This window comes from Cyprinus carpio, unplaced genomic scaffold (genome assembly GCF_018340385.1).
Source record: "Cyprinus carpio isolate SPL01 unplaced genomic scaffold, ASM1834038v1 S000006481, whole genome shotgun sequence".
Classification (NCBI taxonomy): Eukaryota; Metazoa; Chordata; class Actinopteri; order Cypriniformes; family Cyprinidae; genus Cyprinus; species Cyprinus carpio.
The window spans coordinates 401,817-420,267 of record NW_024879156.1 but is presented as its reverse complement, the minus strand read 5'-3'; the positions used below and the strand labels follow the sequence as shown (position 1 = coordinate 420,267).

Genomic DNA, 18,451 nt, shown 5'->3' with positions numbered 1-18,451 from the left:
CGTTAGATATTAATAAAATGCATTATGAAGTTAAGCTATCTATGTTTATTTACTCTATTTCTTTTGCTAGTGAAGCGCTTAACTTTGCCCTACATATATGATTGATGCCTCTTGTCCTGGCAAGTGAAATAGCTGCTTTACGCGATCGTTGAAAGTTTTAAGACACACAGAAGTTTTCCACCAACAGCAACACAAAATAACAGCAATAAATGAAACCATTAAAGCATGTCACCTTTTTAGTTTTAATGACGTTAACTCTTTGGTAGACAAATAACGCCTGCTCCATGTTAAAATGTATTTTATTATGAATATTTCAGAATGAGTTTCAAAAACACTCGGCCTCTTTTCTCTTGTAAACGAGGCATCATCACCTTTGTAAATAACAAAATCTGGCTCATGCTGACCTATAATTTACAATTTTAGAGACAAAGCTTATCGCGCAGCTTTTCCATTTGTAAAATAAGTCGCACGTTTATTTCATCTGCAGAACTTTGATGTATAAAATTAAATAAAATACTAAATAAATAAATACATATATGGGGTATTATGTTTACTTTTTTTACAACAATAATAGAAGAAGAAGAAGAAGAAGAAGAAGAAGAAGAAGTGCAGACTTTTAAATTAACATTGAACCGTAATTCCATCAAGTGTAGGTTTCCCTGGATCTGTGATTGGGGAAAAAAAAAAAGAAAAAAAAGAAAAGAAAAAAAAGGTTCATTGTTCTGTACAGTGAGAGGGAGAGAGAGAGAGAGAGAGAGAGAGAGGGAGAGGGTGATTGACGTGAAGTGTGTCTGCTGTTGCACACAGCAGTGCAGCAGTGACAGGAGAGTTGGTTTATATAGCGGTGACTCAGAGCGCCGCGCGCACTCGCTACATGAATGAGCGCGCGGAAGACACTATCACACTATCAGCGCAGCGCCAGAGCCGATCAGATGAGATGTCGTTTTAGATCACTATCATACTTTCAAAGTTTTACACAACTTTCAAGAAGGCGATTGTCAGAAGTTTTGTGGTGAACGTCACGCGGCGCGTATCTGGACACTATGCATTGTCAAGCAGAGCTGAGAGTCGCGAGCAGCGCGCAGCTGAAAGCCGCCAGAAGACGATACAAGACTTTCATGATCGACGAGATCCTCTCCAAGGAAACTTGTGATTACTTCGAGAAACTTTCTCTTTACTCGGTTTGTCCCTCTTTAATCGTCAGACCCAAACCACTGCATTCATGCCCTGGTAAGTGAACAACAAATATTTATTTATTTATTTATTTATTGATTGATTGCCCTTTCACCCTCTTTTATTGCAATTACTTATTAAGAATTCGAGCGGAAAATATAGTCATTATTATTGAGAATAAATGATTGTGACATATTATTTGTGACAAGTTAAGATCTTACGATGAAAGCATCGTTTATAATGTGCATGCAACATGCTTTTGTGAAAAAGTGATACAAATATATGTTTTTCTTATACAGAAATAAAATAGTTATTTTGCCTTTTCCCCCCACAAGTTTGAAGAGTACTTGGTCCGAGTGTGCCACCTATTTTTGCTTCCCATAAAGCAGTTATATAAGATAAGCTTAATGCAATAGTTTTTGAAACTAATAATAAACAATATATATATAATTGAAGTAAATGTGTTTCTAAATGTTGTATACGGAAGCGTCTTGCTGAATACATTATATTTCTAAATTCTGTACATGAAAGAACGTCCAGGAAATCGATAGTTATAATCAGTATTGTATCCAAGATTAAAAAATACGACTAAAAATAATAAACAGTATATTTTGCCCAGGGATGTTAAAGTGGGCTGCTCCAGCTACGCACTCGGTAAAATGCGCTTCAGCATGTTCTGAGTTCATATTCCTATTTAAAGGATGAAATAGTAGTTAAAATAGAAGTATTTAAGTTGTTTGTTGGTCGTGAGTTAAATTGTGCAGTAGACACAGTATGTGTGGTAAATGTCAAAAACAAAAACATGTAACGGTACAGCTGAAAGTGGAATGACTTTTTGCCTTAAAACCAATATATATATATTTAAAAAGAATGTGATAGATTTCCTAAGATACGTGAGGCGTACATATTTCATTTCTTTTATTAAGTTTACATTAGCTTTGTCTGATTGGTGGCTGTTGTTATTATCAATACCTCACATGCATCTGACCCAAAATACACACAAACCGTTTTTGTTTGTTTGTTTGTTTTATTTCCACCATATGCATTGAGCTAAATTATACTCAATTAAAATTATAACACACACACACACACACACACACACACACACACACACACACACACACACACACACACACACACATACCTTTACATTTATCCAGAGTCATGACAGTTGAATAGATAATAGTTGAACTCCACAGATAGACACCCCTTGAATTATCACCACTCCTCCCTGATGATTTATCACGGCACAATAGATGACACTCATCATATTTCATATTTAAACGTTTTAGCCTACCATGTTTTGACTGTTTTTGCCTCAGTGACCTCAGGGTTTTAGTGTGCACACATTTCCCAATCTGCATTTGTTTCATTCATTTAAACTGTCACATTTAAAATGAGTCAAGTATCTGTGGTAAAAAAAAATAAATAAAAAAAAAATAAATAAAATAAAATTATATATATATATATATATATATATATATATATATATATATATATATATATATATATATATATATATATATATATATATATATATATAATTATTCCTCTTACTCACAAACTCTTTGGTAGCTACAGGACATTTATCTATTTACAGAACTGATGCCACACTCTTGACTATGCAACATAGGATGCAGTCAGGTATGACATCCTGAAGCAACAGGTGCAATGTCATTCCATCATAATGAGAAGCCTTGTGTGAGGTTCACAAGAAATCACAAAATGTTCCTGGCATGTCATTAATCCAAATTGTAACATGGCACATGTACAAAAACGTTTGACCTTCAAGATCATGATTGCATCACGGTAGTACTGGTAGCAGCACCCGTGTAATTAGGTTTAAGGGACTGATTAAGCACATTTGTGAATTCTCACAGCAACTGTGACCGATCTAAAGGTTTAGCAAGGACTCAACTGTGGTTTTGTATGTGATTTTCCAAACAGAGAACCACAGATCAAGTATTATTCCAGTTGTCATTTAAAACTCACTGTTCCAGATACTCATTGCACATGATTGTTCGCTATATTAACATTTCACATGCATGCTGACAGTTATCCATACCAGACCATTCATTCATTCATTCATTCATTCATTCATTCATTCATTCATTTTTTTTCTTCTTTTTTTCGTTACTGTAGTTATACGACCAAATAAAATCCGGTCTTGTAAAACTAAGTGTTGTTCAGTAGCAAGACAAGCAAGTTTTTCAGGTCAGAATGACTTATCTCACAGCAAATCTTGTTTTGCATTGATGGATAATTTTAGGTACATATTGATCTTGTTTCACAACACAAAAGCATCAAGAGATTTCACAACCAGGCGTCTCCAGATCATATTAAAATTATGGTAATGCCCAAAAAGCCAATATTACAGATTTGATGTCACTATGTCTATTCTTTATTGACATATCATGGTTCCATGGATAATCTTTAACATATATGGCATTTTTCAGATGAACAAAAGCTTGAAAAAGGTTATTCATATTATAAAAAGGCTCCTTTGAGAACTGTCAGCTGAAATATTTTCTAAGGAACCAAAACTGGTTATTATATGGCATCACTGTGAACACCCCTTTAGGAGCTTTATTTTTTTAAGAATAGATGTGTGTATGGAACCTGGCAGTAATTACACATAGTTATTCATTTAGCAGACAGAGTAATTTAGCATCAAGTGTCGGGGTGCAAAATTCCAAACTAGTCCAGAAAAGTGCAAAGAATCCCTCTCCAGTCCTGATGCGTGCTGACAGAGAGCATCTTCTCTCCCTCATACCTGCTGTGCAATTTGTGAAATCAGAGATGCATCCTCTAAACGGATGGGATCGTGATAAATATAGCTTTAGCAGGTCACTCGCTTCAGTCATACGCAACCCATCAAACACAGACGTACATGTGTACACGCGACAAAACATGCACACAAATGTATACATACATATGCACGAAGTCATGAACGCATGCGAGAATTCAGGCACATTTGCGCACACATGCTCCCTTCTGTTTGTACGTCCAGCTGTGAGGTACAAGGCAGTGTGAGAGTTTTGGCAGACCGGGGCGGGGGATAGAATATCCAGCCCAAATATCAGAACCCTGCACACACTGTGTCTTTTCAGGTCTGAGGGGTGTGAGATATTCTATATGCCAACACATCAATGGATGATACTGCTTAATATAGAATGTAGCTGGCATTAAGACTGGCACTTACTGAAAGGCCACTGGCCCTGGACTCTCCCACATTCAGAAGAGTATCTGTCATCACAACTCTTACTGTCATCACTGTCACCACTAGGAGCCGCTGTAAGACACATCAAAATACAAGAGTAGAGTCAATGGAATATTTCATATAAAAAATATAAGTATTTGAATGCTTATTTTCTACTTTATTTTCTCCTTTAGTGTCTGTCAGCTTCCAAACTTCAACATGATTGAATTCAACCCCGACTTCTCATTAAAACAAGTATGTTAAATATCCAGTTACAGCCGTCACTGACAGGCTAAATCATTTTTAAATGTGGGCCCATCTATGTGAAATTCAGACAGATTAAATACATCCTCTCATATTACACAGCTTCTGGATACTATATCACCTTTCAGATATTTCATATCCATTTGCTTGAAAGTGGCAAACCTCAGCTTCAAAACGCCTCTGCTTCGGGTTGTGTCTGTGGCCGGTGGGTTTAATGTATGATTTTTTTCAGCACTGGGCAAATACATTCATCATATATGCACATGATTACAATTAGAAAGATGCAAGCTTCGTTCCCGAATGTCAAAAGTAAAGATACCCCAGATAGCACACGTGTGTCTGGAAGATGTCTGTTAAAGATCGCTTCATCTGGAAAGCATCTGAGAACAAACATCTGACAGACATCAGTTTTACATGCATTCTTAATCAGAAATATCTTAAAGACATCTGATGAACATCTCAGAAATGTATTGCAGATGAGCAAACGCTCCAAAAATAAGTCTTGCAGAAGTGTAACAAGCAATATAATGTACAGTCAGCCAGTCATTTTTCGCAAAATAGCCCTTCTGGTAGATACAAGACCCCTCCACTTATTATTGTCTTTTTTATTATTTTGAGTACACTTATCTGAATATGTAATGGTGTTGACAAAGGTGAGATGTAGGCCTACACACTTAGAAGTTTCACCTGAAAGTATAGCACAGCATAATTGCAGGTTTTAATATTTCGTTTGGAGACACGTCTCTTGTCATAACACGGGAAAGGCTTTTAGGAGTATTTTTCAAAGGAAGAGATACAGATAAAAATCAGAGATAGTGTGATCATCTATGACAGCACGCTGAAAAACAACCTAATAGGAGGATGAGTTTCCTTTAGAGGAGAAAATGATTGAGAGACAGCCGTCCACACCTTGCCTTTACATTTATCCACTGAGGACAATAAAAGCGGATGTCTTTCAGATGAGAACCAATTATGTTCACACACACACACACACACACGGCATGTGTTGTTTGAGAGACTAGAATTTATATTTTTATTTTACAATAAATTGTCTCCCATGATGCAACCCAGAGGGTGTGGCTGTACACATTTAAGGAAATGTATTATCAGGTTATTATGGATATCTATTGTGAGATCTTAGCTTTATTCCCTTTGGGTAATTATGGAAGCCAAATAACTCACAGCGTCGTGTTTCATGTTTAAATATTTATAAGTAATATGATACACAGAAGTACACTGCTTAATGTTTTCCAGAGAGGGACACTTTTTTACAGTCAGATGAGATGTTGTTAGATGCCTGGAAAACAAAACAGTCAAAAAGAGCCGAATAAAATGCATTCAGCAAGCCGGCTTGCAGCAAGGACAATTTGGAAAAATAAACTCTTTCCATTCACTTGCAGAGGCCGAGCTCTGTATGTGTGTTTTTCTGTTCTTCTAACTTGCTGGATAGGTTTTTTATTAGATATTGAGAGATAAAGAATGCAAACGAGTGATGAAGCATTAAATCTGTCACCACTTGGCCCAACCAAAACAGAATGTACCGTGTTACTGAGAGTTCAACTGCACATTGAGTGCAAAATGAAATCTTCCACTGGAATCCAATCATTCAAGGAAAATAAGACAGAACTGAAAGAGCACAGTCAAGAGCTTAATGTTTGCTACTGGATTTTGGCCATCGGTTGGGGAAAGCACGAACTTCACAGCTCTGTGAGTAATGAAACCTTGACACATCATTCACAACTCATGAATGACAAGTCAAGGTGTTGAAATCACAGCAAAAGATTTCCTGATACCCAGCATGTCATAACAAGGAAATGCAACACCAAACTGTCACAGTTTTTTAGTTCAAATGATATGCTACAGCTTTTTTTAGAAAAACAATTTAAACACTACTTTACCCAAAACATGAGTAGTACTTCCAGGAGTATGGCATCATGATAATAAGGCCTCAGGAAAATCTCATTGACCCATTTAATTAAGTTTGTTAATTAACTGGGATATAGGATACAATTAAGCAGCTTATTGATTGTCTTATTATAGTGTAAATGTGAATCAGAGACAGATGTCTAAAAGGTGATGATGCATTTTGATTGATATACATTATGATGAGTTTTTTGGGATTGATTTTGAAGAAAGAACAGGGAGGGGAAGATAGAGAGACAAACAGATGAGCCAGAAGGGATGTCGTGTCTGAACGTGTTGCATTGATAGCAATGAGATCATCCTGACTTAGATGTGTGTGAGTGGATACATGTTTGTGCATTTATGTGTGTGGAAAACTTCTGCTTTACATACTCTGTCCTGTCCTTCCACTGTGTTTTTTTTTTTTAATATGCTGCTCATTAAAAAAAAAAAAAAAAAGAAAAAAGCCTACCAAGAGCAGATTTACCTGCACAAAGGCCCTACAAGAAAATACTTATTAAAGACATACTTAATGAAATGTATGTTTTAGTAAAATGTACATGTTTTGCCACCAGTTACAATATGACATAAATTTTATATGGATAAATATAAAGAAAAGGCAACAATTTAAGCATTTAAGAGAGTAATTGTATTTTTTTTTATATTTAATCAACTTCTGATGTTTATGTTTCCCTCCGGACATATTCAATAGGGAAATTATTTTTGAAAAAATATTTGGCTTTAACACAGTCATTTTTCGTTTTATCTGTAAGCAATCAAGCGATTAGATAAGACATCCCAGGCACTTAAAAGGGATTAAAGAAGATCGCAACCAATTTGCCTGTGAAATGAACTTGACATCATGCATTCATTTCACCAAACACTCTTCCATTCTCTTCCACTCAATAAATCTCATGATCACTTTTTTTTTTTTTGGCTTGACGACATAAGCTTTTTTTTTTCTTTTTTCTCCTGGAGGTATTTTATGCTCGCTGAAGCGACCTCTCTCTGCTCAGACGGGCCCCGTGTTGCATTTTATGGATTCTGGCGTCTCACTTATGTCTGAAAATAAAAAGGAGGAGACAAAGAGAGAGAGAGTTTGAAATATTAAAACTGTAGGGGAGGGGGTACGAATGCCCCAGTTACAAATTATTAGCCACAGTGCATTGTGTTGCTGACAGCGTGCATCATAGGAGAGTCATATCCTCCCAGAGTTCAGTGTAAAACACGGGTTACATCACCAGAGCAGACCTCCGGATCAGCCACCTTACATCACACGGGCCAGCACTCTTAACACTTACCTACACCATTAGTGAAGGTGGGCCGACAGCATTACACGGTTTGAGTTCACGCGGATGTGATGGCTGTTAAAAACTCAGGGTTAAAGCCGGCTCACTCTAGCAGCTTGTAAACTAGATTTTACAGTCATGTTTGATGCTTAATAGACCTGATAAGAGTTATTGATTCATAAATGATTTATATATATATATATATATATATATGATTATATATATATATATATATATATTCATATCTAGTGAATTGATCGGAAAACACCAAATTGGTACAAAAATGTACAATGCCTCATAATGTACAATGATGAATCGATTTGATTGGAACAATCCAAATTGACAAGATAATGAAAGATTACAAAGAAACAAGTTTTTGAATTTGCATAATATAGAACTATAAATCATGCACAACATTAAAACAGCACATAGGATTTCGATTTGATATTTACTTACAAAAAAAGCTGACTACTTGTATGCTATAAATTTCATATTGTTATTTTATCTGAATTTTTTTTGAACGGAACATAAAATTTGTTGTGAAAAAAATATATTTATTTACATTTTTATATCTGGAGAATTGATTGGAACACAAAATGCCATTGGAATTTTGCATAATGTACAACAATGATATATATATATACCATTAACATTATTATTATTTGTTTTTATTTCATGTTGACTTTAAGAAAGCAGGGTAATTATGATATGCTATAAATGTGATATTTTTATTTAAATGTTATTTAAATTTTATTTAAAATTTTCTGAGTGGAACATGACATTCATTGTGAAAATAAATAACACATACATATACACATACATACTTCTAGAAATTGACTGGGACACACCAAATGGTTTTAGATGATAAAAGATTACAAATGAATATGTCTTTAATTTTGATTGGAACATTCCAAATTGGCAGTAGATAATGACAGATTAAAAAAAAAAAAAAAAAAAAAAAATTATAGATATATTTGATGACTCTTGCAGAATGAAACCAGTAACATTAAAAACATGCACACATAAATTAGATTTTATGTTTACTTTGTGATTATGATATGCTATAAATAAATGTTTAAAAGACCTGATAAGAGCAGAAGAGTTCCTCAAAATGGAGGTTATTGATTCATTAATGATTTCTGCCAGTGGAAAGGATCAATATTTGTGTTCTGTCAGTATTAACTAAAGCATTATGTTGATTGTTTGCTCTCGCAGGCTCTGCTCCTCTGAGATCGTACCCTCTCCTGTCTGTGATCACACACCAGCCGCCTAGCAGCCTCCCGCAGATCTCTCAACCGTCTCCTCACCTGCCCCTTCTGTCACCCCCGCACCCGCTCACCTCCGAGCCCACAGCCAGCGAGACGCCGGTCAGCATCAGCAGCGAATCAGAGACGGAGCACTGCACCACGCGGCTGAAGAAAGCCCGCCGCAGCCGCACCATCTTCACTGAGCTGCAGCTCCTGGGCCTGGAGAAGAAATTCCAGAAACAGAAATATCTCTCTACTCCAGACAGGTCAGTGGTTGATGAGGAACCATCGCATCGCTGTGATTGCTCAGTCGAAAGGAATTTTGTATGTGATCTTTTTAAGGCTAGTATTTGTGCTTCATATATGGTCAACGTTATACTGAAAAACTGGAAATATGTAAAAAACAACAACAACATCAAAAAAACCTTTAATTAATTAATTAATTTATTTATTTATTTATTTATACACACACACAAAATAAATAAATAATAATAATAATAATAATAATAATAATAATAATAATAATAATAATAATAATAATAATGTGGGACTGACTGGAATGTAACATGCAATAATAAATATTGCACTATGAAACCAGTAACATTTAAAAGTACACAGGATGTTAATTTTAAGAAAACAAAATATTTATAATACTATCTATAAATTAAACTAAAAATTTAAATAATTCTAAATGCACATTGAACCAGAAATAAACACTAAAAATAATAAGCAAATCACTGTTAGCCAAACTATTACATGGCTCAGAGTGTTGTAGTTAACGACAGTAACATTTTAACCATGCTTTGAATTGCAAAAGAAGCCTTTAAAAGAAACACTACTCCATTCAAGACAACAGGGACACAAGCCAAGAACAGCAAGCAGAAATGTTTTACATTGATTCCATGCCAATCATTTAAAGCACACACAGGTGTATTTAAAAAAAAAAAAAAAAAAAAAAAAAAAAAACTTGGGGGTTTTGGGATGAGGTAATCTATGTGTCATAGGTCTTCTCTCATGGGACCATTTTTCGGCCTTAACACAGTTTTAATTTCAGTTTGGCTCCGCGTTTAGATTTGGCCGGAGTGGAAGTGATTCCATCATGACCTAAAGGGTGTATATGAGTAAAAATCCCACAAAATCAGTTCTGTCCCACCTGCAATAATTCAGAGCTTGTCATACACACACACAAACACAAACACACACACACACACACACACACACACACACACACACACACACACACACACACTCTGAATTGTTGGTCAGACACAGCCTAAGGATGGATCCTGTCCTCCAGCGGCAAAGGAGCTATGAGAGAGTAAAGAAAACCACCTGCGAGACTTCCTCTTACATACTCATTCAACGTTCATTCATTTCTGTTTCACAAATAGCTGTTTTTAACATTTTTTTAAGAAGAAAGATGTTGCTTCTGACTCAAAGTGACTGTGTGTGTGTGTGTGTGTGTATCTCTGTGTGTGTGTTTTAAATGCAAACACATTTTAAGTATTTTTTTTATATATGTATAAATATATACTTTAATAATTTATTTTGCTATTTCTTTATCATGGCCAATGTAAACTTATTTTTTTTTCTTCTGTCTTTACAATAAAACTGGCAACCTAGAATCTCACATGCTTTAAATAAAATTGCAATATATGAAATAATAATAATAACAATTACAACAATAACACTAATAATAACAATAACAATAGCAAGAACAACATAAAAACCTGATATTGTTTCATTCTAATATGAGCTAAATCAGACTTATATTGATAAATAATGATAATAATATGTAATAAAAAAATCAAATAAAATATTCATATTAAAATAAAATGTTAAGGGATTTTTTTTTTTTTTTTTATTATTACTTTTTTTCTAGATGTCGCAATATAGAGAGTAATGATTTATATTATTAAGTTTTAATTGCAGTATATTGAAAATAATATTATAAAACAAGCAGGCTGTTGGGCAGCCGTTCTCTGTGGGGGTTTTGACTGAAGGCTGCTGAGTTCATAGAAAGGTCATGATTACTCTCTCTCTATCACTCTGTCACACACATCACGGCCTGCAGCTCTGCCTCAGGAATCAACTCATTAATTCATGGATGAATGAGGAACAAGTGAGGGAAATTCCTCATCTCCTGGCAACTTTGAGGAATGGGCCTCAGGTTGGTCTTCTATCAGTCTCAAAGACGACCTGAAAGTGTTGTGCTGTTTTTGGCTTGCCCGCCTTGGCCACACAATCAGAACATGAAAGCAATGAAAAACATGTCTCAATATGGAGCGTAATGATTTATATCGTGAAGTTTATTTATTTTATTTATTTTTAGTTTTTTTATGAGGCAGAGATGATTATAATCATCTTCATCATCATTGTGAATAAATGTCAGAACCCAAACTGAGCTTAAATTAGGCTCAAAGTTGCAAGGAACATGCCGGCGCTGGAATGCAGCGTGTGTGTGTATGTATGTGTGGTTTCTCTCTAAATAATAATAAGCACAAACACTGAGGTGCTTTTCTTACTGTCAGTTACTGCACAGAAAGCAGCCTCAAATGACAGACAGCTAGATTGGTGGTTTAAAAAAACATTTTCCTCACCACTTGTAGTCATACGTTTTGCTTAAACATAATCCACTATGATATGACAGATATGACACTTACCAAATAAACACATACATATTTCACATTTCACTCTGTCATTTTGAGTTTTTTTTTTTTTTTTTTTTTTTGTAGCCTTAGTAAAAGTACTACAAATACAGCAGTATTTCTATGTGAATAGTATGAAAACACATGGCGCAAAGTTTGAAGGACGTTTTATATATATATATATATATATATATATATATATATATATATATATATATATATATATATATATATATATATATATATATATATATATATAAAATTTAAATTGAAATATTTGTAAATAAAATATCAATAATACAGTATAAACCAAAAATAAATGTCTTAAATAAATCTTAAATATCTTTTTAATTATTAATTATTTTTATTTGTTATATATAAATTTATTATAATTATAATAATAATATATTTAATCAATTAATCATGAAATTATTTTTACAGAATTATTATTAATACAATTAGAAAAATTATATTTATATTAATAAAATATTTATTATTTTATGTATTTATTTTATATAATAATAATAATAAAAATAATAATACATTTATAGATTATATAAATTTATAGTTATAATACCAATGCCCTCTATAATACAATTTTATGCAAAATATTTTAAAATATTAAAAGAAACCACACAATGATACATAAAGCTGTGTAGGAAATCAAAATTAGGTGCAATTACCCAATCAAAACTGAGTATTTGACAGGGATATTATAAACAAGGTGTGATCAAATTAATTACCTTAGTGTTAGCATCTGATACTTTACCATGGTACTGCCACTGTACTATTTTTCAAGGACATTAACTTTCATCCAATGGAAAAACTCTTGTCTCGTACACAACTTAGAAGAAAAGAGAGGAAAATTAGATAATAGACAGATAAAGAAGAGGAGACGGGGAAAGACTGAAGTCAAGGGCTTTTAAGAGCAAGTGTTAATCTGCTCATTTCCAGAAGATCACTGCACCTCACAGTCACATGACTCTTTGAGAGGCTCGAGCGAGGAGGTGCGTAATCCTGCTTGGCTGCTGTGAGCCACTTTGAAATTATGGAGCAGAAATCTGTGCACTTTTTTGATATCTGGATCTCCCTTGCCCTCAAATCCCATCTCAGATGTCCTCTCTTTGCCTATCACGTTACAGCAGACCAATCGCTGCATTAGTCATGCGCTGCCTGCCGAAGTGCCCCGAAACGAACCTCTGTTGCCTTTGGGCAGGTCAGGAGCTCCATGACTGGATTACCTTATCCTGTACAGATAAAGCATGATGGCATTCCACGGGAGGTCTGCTGTTACATTCGGCCTGGGAAGACTCTTCAGTTCACAGCTTGGCAAACTCGTCGGATATGTCATGCCAGCTTTGGAAATTTTGCAGTGATTAGATATACATCTGCACTCTAGATGGCTACCACTGGTTTTATGCTTAAGACAACAGGTGACTTTGGGATTTCAGTTAATTACTTACAGTTCTGAAGTTTCCTGCCATCCCTGCAGTCATTCTAGTAACATGCTTTGGGGTTTTTTCGGGTCAGAATGCCATTCGTAGGCTCCGATCCTAAACCTAGTCACTGCTGCCTACATAGTTTCATATTATCATAGCCTCAGAAGATCCTCAGAAGTGTTTGATTGGAGATCACACACACACAGACACAGACGCACACACACACACACACACACACACACACACACACACACACACACACACACACACACATATATATATAATTATTATTATTATTATTATTTTATTTTATTTTATTAAAATTAATTTTATTTTATTTTTAATCAAAATAACTTTAGCTTCAATAACATTAAAAGACATAACAAACCAAGCAATTTACTACCCCACCCCTTCCATATTCCAATCATTTGGAGCATTTTTTGGCTGAGCCATGATTGGTTTTTGACTTCATGCACTTGATATTTAGGCAGCAACTATGCATGTTATGGAACAGAACAATGACCTTTAATTTGATCTATGCACCTTTTCTGAACTCGTGCTTTTATTGTATGTGTGTGCAGATTGGACCTGGCTCAGTCTCTGGGACTCACACAGCTCCAGGTGAAGACATGGTACCAGAACAGACGCATGAAATGGAAGAAAATGGTGAGTCAGAAGAGCTCGCTCAAGGCTAACAACACAAGGACCGACTACCTTACAAGCCTAGTCCCTTAGAATACTGTCATCTTGTATCAGTAAACCATCTGTGTTGAAAAACCACCAAAGCTTCGTGTGTGGAAATGAAAACTCTGAGACATATCATTAAAAATCCATTAGACAGTTTTGAGCTTCCCTCTTCAGTACTCAATACAATCAGTGCGTGTAACAACGAAGACCACGGGCTGCTGGTTGTGCGAGTGATGATTTAAAAGACAGTGCAGGTCTACGTCAGCACGTTCAACCTCTCAAACAGGAACAAAAGGTCAACAGAACGTTCACCTCTGAGACAAACGGGCGCAAACGGCCAGCCCATATGGCTATATATCTTCCCTTAAACACTGTAATAACCATCCTCACCCTTGACTAGGCCCACATTTTTCACAGCTCATGTGTGTCCATGTTCCTCTAGGTGCTAAAAGGAGGACACGAGGCTCCTACCAAGCCCAAAGGCCGCCGACCTAAGAAGAACTCCATCCCAACCACAGAGGAGATCGAGGCCCAGGAACGGCTGGCGGCCAAACTAGTGGAGGAGAGGCTACGAGCCGGAGCGGAAGAGGAGGTCTTCCAATCTCAACCTCAAGATCTCAGTACATCTATTACATCCGAATCTATCTGTCCAGAAACCCCGGCACAAGAACAGGCCCCTCCCTCTCCGTCAGAAGCAATGACGACTAGCTAAACGCAGCTGTGCTGACACTACTGAAAGACTTTGATGCTCCATGGACTTGAGCAGTTGAACGGCTCCCCAAGCCTGATTTTGAGTTGACAGTGGCCCCAAAAGTATAGCGGTACTTTAGACACACAAATATGTGTGAATGTCATTGCAAAACAACAAAACATCAAACCAAGTGGCTTGAATAAGCCAAACGAGATAGAATAAGCACACTTCTCAGGCGAATCATTTCACAAAAATGAGCTTCTTTAGGTTTTAAAAGATAAAACAGCTGGACACTGTATTTGGACGCATTCTGGTTGTCAAACTGTGGATCACGTTCATACCCGGCCAACAAAAACATGTCCTAGGAACGTTTTGCTAATGTTCCCATTGAGTTGTGAACACATTATGTCTGAATGTTCTCTGGACGCTCGGAATGTCCAGTTTTTAAAATGTTTTAAAAACGTCTGTTCTTGGTTATTTGAATGTTAGGAGAGCATTCCATTTTATCTTTGTGCAAACATTTTGGGAATGTTACTTTTGAATGTTCTCTGAACGTTCTGAACAAAGTGGTAACGTTTAAAAAATGTTAGACAAACGTCCAACTAAAACCTTTCAGAAAAAAAGTTCCATGAACAATGTATAGATAATGTTTTGTGCTAACGTTGTAACAACATTACTAAATGGATAGTTCACCTAAAAATGAAAATCCTGTTATCATTGACTCATCCTCATGTCTTTTTTAACATGTATGACGTTCTCTCTTCTGCTGAACACAAAGTAACCTATTTTAAAGAATGTTGAAACCAGTTTCTGGTCCCCATTGACTTCCATAGTTTTTATTTTTATTTTTATTTCATACTATAAAAGACAATCGGGTCCAGCAACTGTTTAGTTACCCACATTCATCAAAATGACTTCTTTTGAGCATAAAAGAAGACATTTTGAAGAATGTGGGTAACCAAAGAATCTCAGGCGGCATTGTTTTCAACTAAAAACATTTTTTTAAAAATGTATGTGTTTTGGTCGATGATTCACGCAACAACAGCATTTTGGGGGCCTTAAAATGCAAAGGTTTTCAAACGATTCAAAGTTTTTAAAACGATACTGTTTCCATGTAAACTACAAAAAAAAAAAAATTGCGAAATGAATTTTTGTGAAAACTATGCATGAATAATAGGCCTAGCATGAATAATACAGTGTTTTTAGCCGTTTTCACGGATTCGCATGAACAGGGATCATTTTGACAATGTTGTCGTCTGTATGCGAAACGTTTCGAAAACACAAAGGAAAAACTTCTTCAGTATTTATTACATCATTGTCATGTGAACATACAGGTTTGGAAGAACTCGAGGTTGAGTAAATGATGACAGAATTTAAATTTTTGGGAGAACTATTCATTGAAAGACTAAATAACTTTGAACAAATAATCTATTAACGTTACCGGAAGAGCGTTCCCTTTTAGATGAATAGTTCGCCTGTGGTTTCTCTGACTTCATATATCCGCTAAAATCCTATTTTTTGTTATCTAATGCAATGACGTGCAGGCATTTTAAAGTCTGCCTAAGTGTTAAATTACTTTCCACTATATATGGTGATGCAGTGATCAACACTGTAACGTTGCTTTAAATGTTTCTGACATACAGCTGCCTCTCTGAAATGTATTTTATAAAAATTTTAAAGGCATTAACATGCTGCCAGATACGCCAACATATAAAACTTAATCACACAGACTGACTTTCTCGCACCAGTACAGCACCAGTACGTTCCTCTTTTTCCCTGTAAATATTACTGGTTTAATTGCACCTGTAGTTTACAGTGCACCTTTTTACTGTAGCTTGGGATTCTGTGCCAAAACACATATATCTGAGAAGCTAAAGTGCCCTTTGAGGTATTTTCCCCCACCCTTTTTAACATCCATGAAGCTGCTGCCATTAAAAGTTAATTGAACGGGTTAGTATGAATACCAGTGTAAACATGTACAGAGTTCTGGATTTTGCATGAGAAAATGTTGCTCTTTTTAAAGCAGGATTGTCCAGTTTGGGTAAAGATTAGCTTTATCCATTCAACATCTCAATGGATAAAGAATCTGTCAGCTTAGTATAGAAAAAGAACATACATTTTGAGAAAACATTAAAGGTAATATTGATTTAAGTAAACCTTCCAAAGTGCCCTCTCTCTGTGTTTTCTCTGTTCCTGTTTGCAGAGAAAAATGGTTTCTTTTGTTCGTTTTATGCGTGGCGTGCTTCAACTTCATTGTATTTCAACCGAATCCTTTCTTCAAATCACCTTTTTGTGTGTATAACCTTTGCACGGCCGTTTAGTGCTATTCTTTGAGGCTGAAACACATGATATATGAACTCCCAGATGGATCATGCTAGCTATTGTATGTTTTGTCCCATTTAATTTTCTTTGGATGAAAAAAACATTGAACCCCTTTCCCCCACTGTGGAGTGGCGCAGTATGACACCACTAAGTGCAGGCTGTTTTTATTACTGTAAGAAAAACCACTTAATCTGTCAGGGACGCAAAGCAATTAATAAATCAAACTCGCACTAGTAAAACCTGCAAAAAAAAAAAAAAAATGAAAATCTGCGGGACATGTCGAAGCCCGCGGGAGCTCTGCACATGCCTACAGCTGACTGACGGCCCACAAATACATCATCACATCCTCCTCTATCCTGCATGTCATAAGCTCCGTTTCCAACCGCTGTTGCCTTTTGCATAGATCTTATTTGTATAGTTTTTTTTGTTTTTTTTTTTCTGTGTTTGGCTAACAACAAATGCTGAAAATATATTCCTTCTTAGATATAAAAACACTATTTTTCTGGTGTACATACTGAATTTTATTGGGTGAGTAGTTATTTTGTATTCTTTTGTTTCTTCGGAGAAGACTATATAAATAGATATTTGATGAGAATCCCTTTTTCACCCAAACATTCTGTCATTTTTATTGTATGTGTGTGTGTTTGCATATTTAAAAACATTTAATAAAGATGCCATTAATTTTGGAGGTCTGATGTCATGATTTCTGTTTGATGATTTGCTAGAGAAAACAAACAAACAAACAAAAAAAGGCGTAGGACTTAAACCATTTTCAATAAAAAAAAATAGCAAAAAATTTATAGAAATAGCAAGTAACACATTAAATTAAATGTAAAAATTGAAGTTGAAAGACTGAAATAGTATTTTATTGTAAGCATACTACAATAATATTTATTAACAGCTTTGCAATATATTTATTTATTTATTTTTACAGTGAAGGTGTATCTCGGTCGGCTCCCTCATTCAATAATAGGAAATAATAAGGGATTCAGCCATAGACAATACTGTTTCAGTGCATAGATCAGTGCACAGATTTTCACTCCATAGAAATTCCAAGATTGCAACACAAAAACCATCGCCATGCTCACTATTCACTTATCAGAAATGCTGTCATGTCTTCTGAAACCTCAAAGTCAGTTTGCTATTACAATTTATTCATAATCTGCATAAAAGAGAAACCTGTTCCTCTTGCAAACTTTCCAGTGTGATACAGGTATTTAAGCTATTACAGAATTATTAAAGTTTAAAGTGATAGCTCATCCAAAAATGAAAATTCTGTCATCGTTTACTCACCATCATGACACTGCAGACCCATATGTCTTCATTCATCTTCACAACACAAATGAAGATATTTTTTATATTCTCTCATCATTTTTTTGCCCTAAGTCTACATAATCAACATTTCAAATGGTAAACGGGAGCTTAATTGTGCTCAAGTGAGTGTTGGTTTATCAAGTATGTATGTTGAACATTGCAGGATGTGTGTATGTTTCTTCATAGCACTGTATTTGAACATCTACACAGACTGACACTTTGGATTTGTGTCATCAGCATTGATGTTTTATGAATCAAGACCCTTGCTAGTAGCCA

At 35.3% G+C, this 18,451-nt stretch overlaps 1 protein-coding gene across 1 annotated transcript; it reads left to right on the top strand.

Annotated features, from left to right (window-relative positions):
* Positions 1 to 796: 796 nt before the first annotated feature.
* Positions 797 to 17,121, top strand: LOC109066160 (homeobox protein BarH-like 2). The gene is made up of 4 exons (XM_042754252.1): positions 797 to 1,230; positions 9,043 to 9,340; positions 13,743 to 13,827; positions 14,291 to 17,121. The coding sequence occupies exons 1-4, from the start codon at positions 1,044 to 1,046 to the stop codon at positions 14,558 to 14,560; spliced, it is 840 nt and encodes a 279-aa protein (XP_042610186.1). The 5' UTR covers positions 797 to 1,043; the 3' UTR covers positions 14,561 to 17,121.
* Positions 17,122 to 18,451: the final 1,330 nt, after the last annotated feature.

Coding starts and splice junctions, on each gene's coding strand:
- LOC109066160 (XM_042754252.1), top strand. CDS start 1,044: ATGCATTGTCAAGCAGAGCTGAGAGTCGCGAGCAGCGCGCAGCTGAAA. Junction 9,341..13,742: donor TATCTCTCTACTCCAGACAG/GTCAGTGGTTGA, acceptor ATGTGTGTGCAG/ATTGGACCTGGCTCAGTCTC. Junction 13,828..14,290: donor GCATGAAATGGAAGAAAATG/GTGAGTCAGAAG, acceptor ATGTTCCTCTAG/GTGCTAAAAGGAGGACACGA.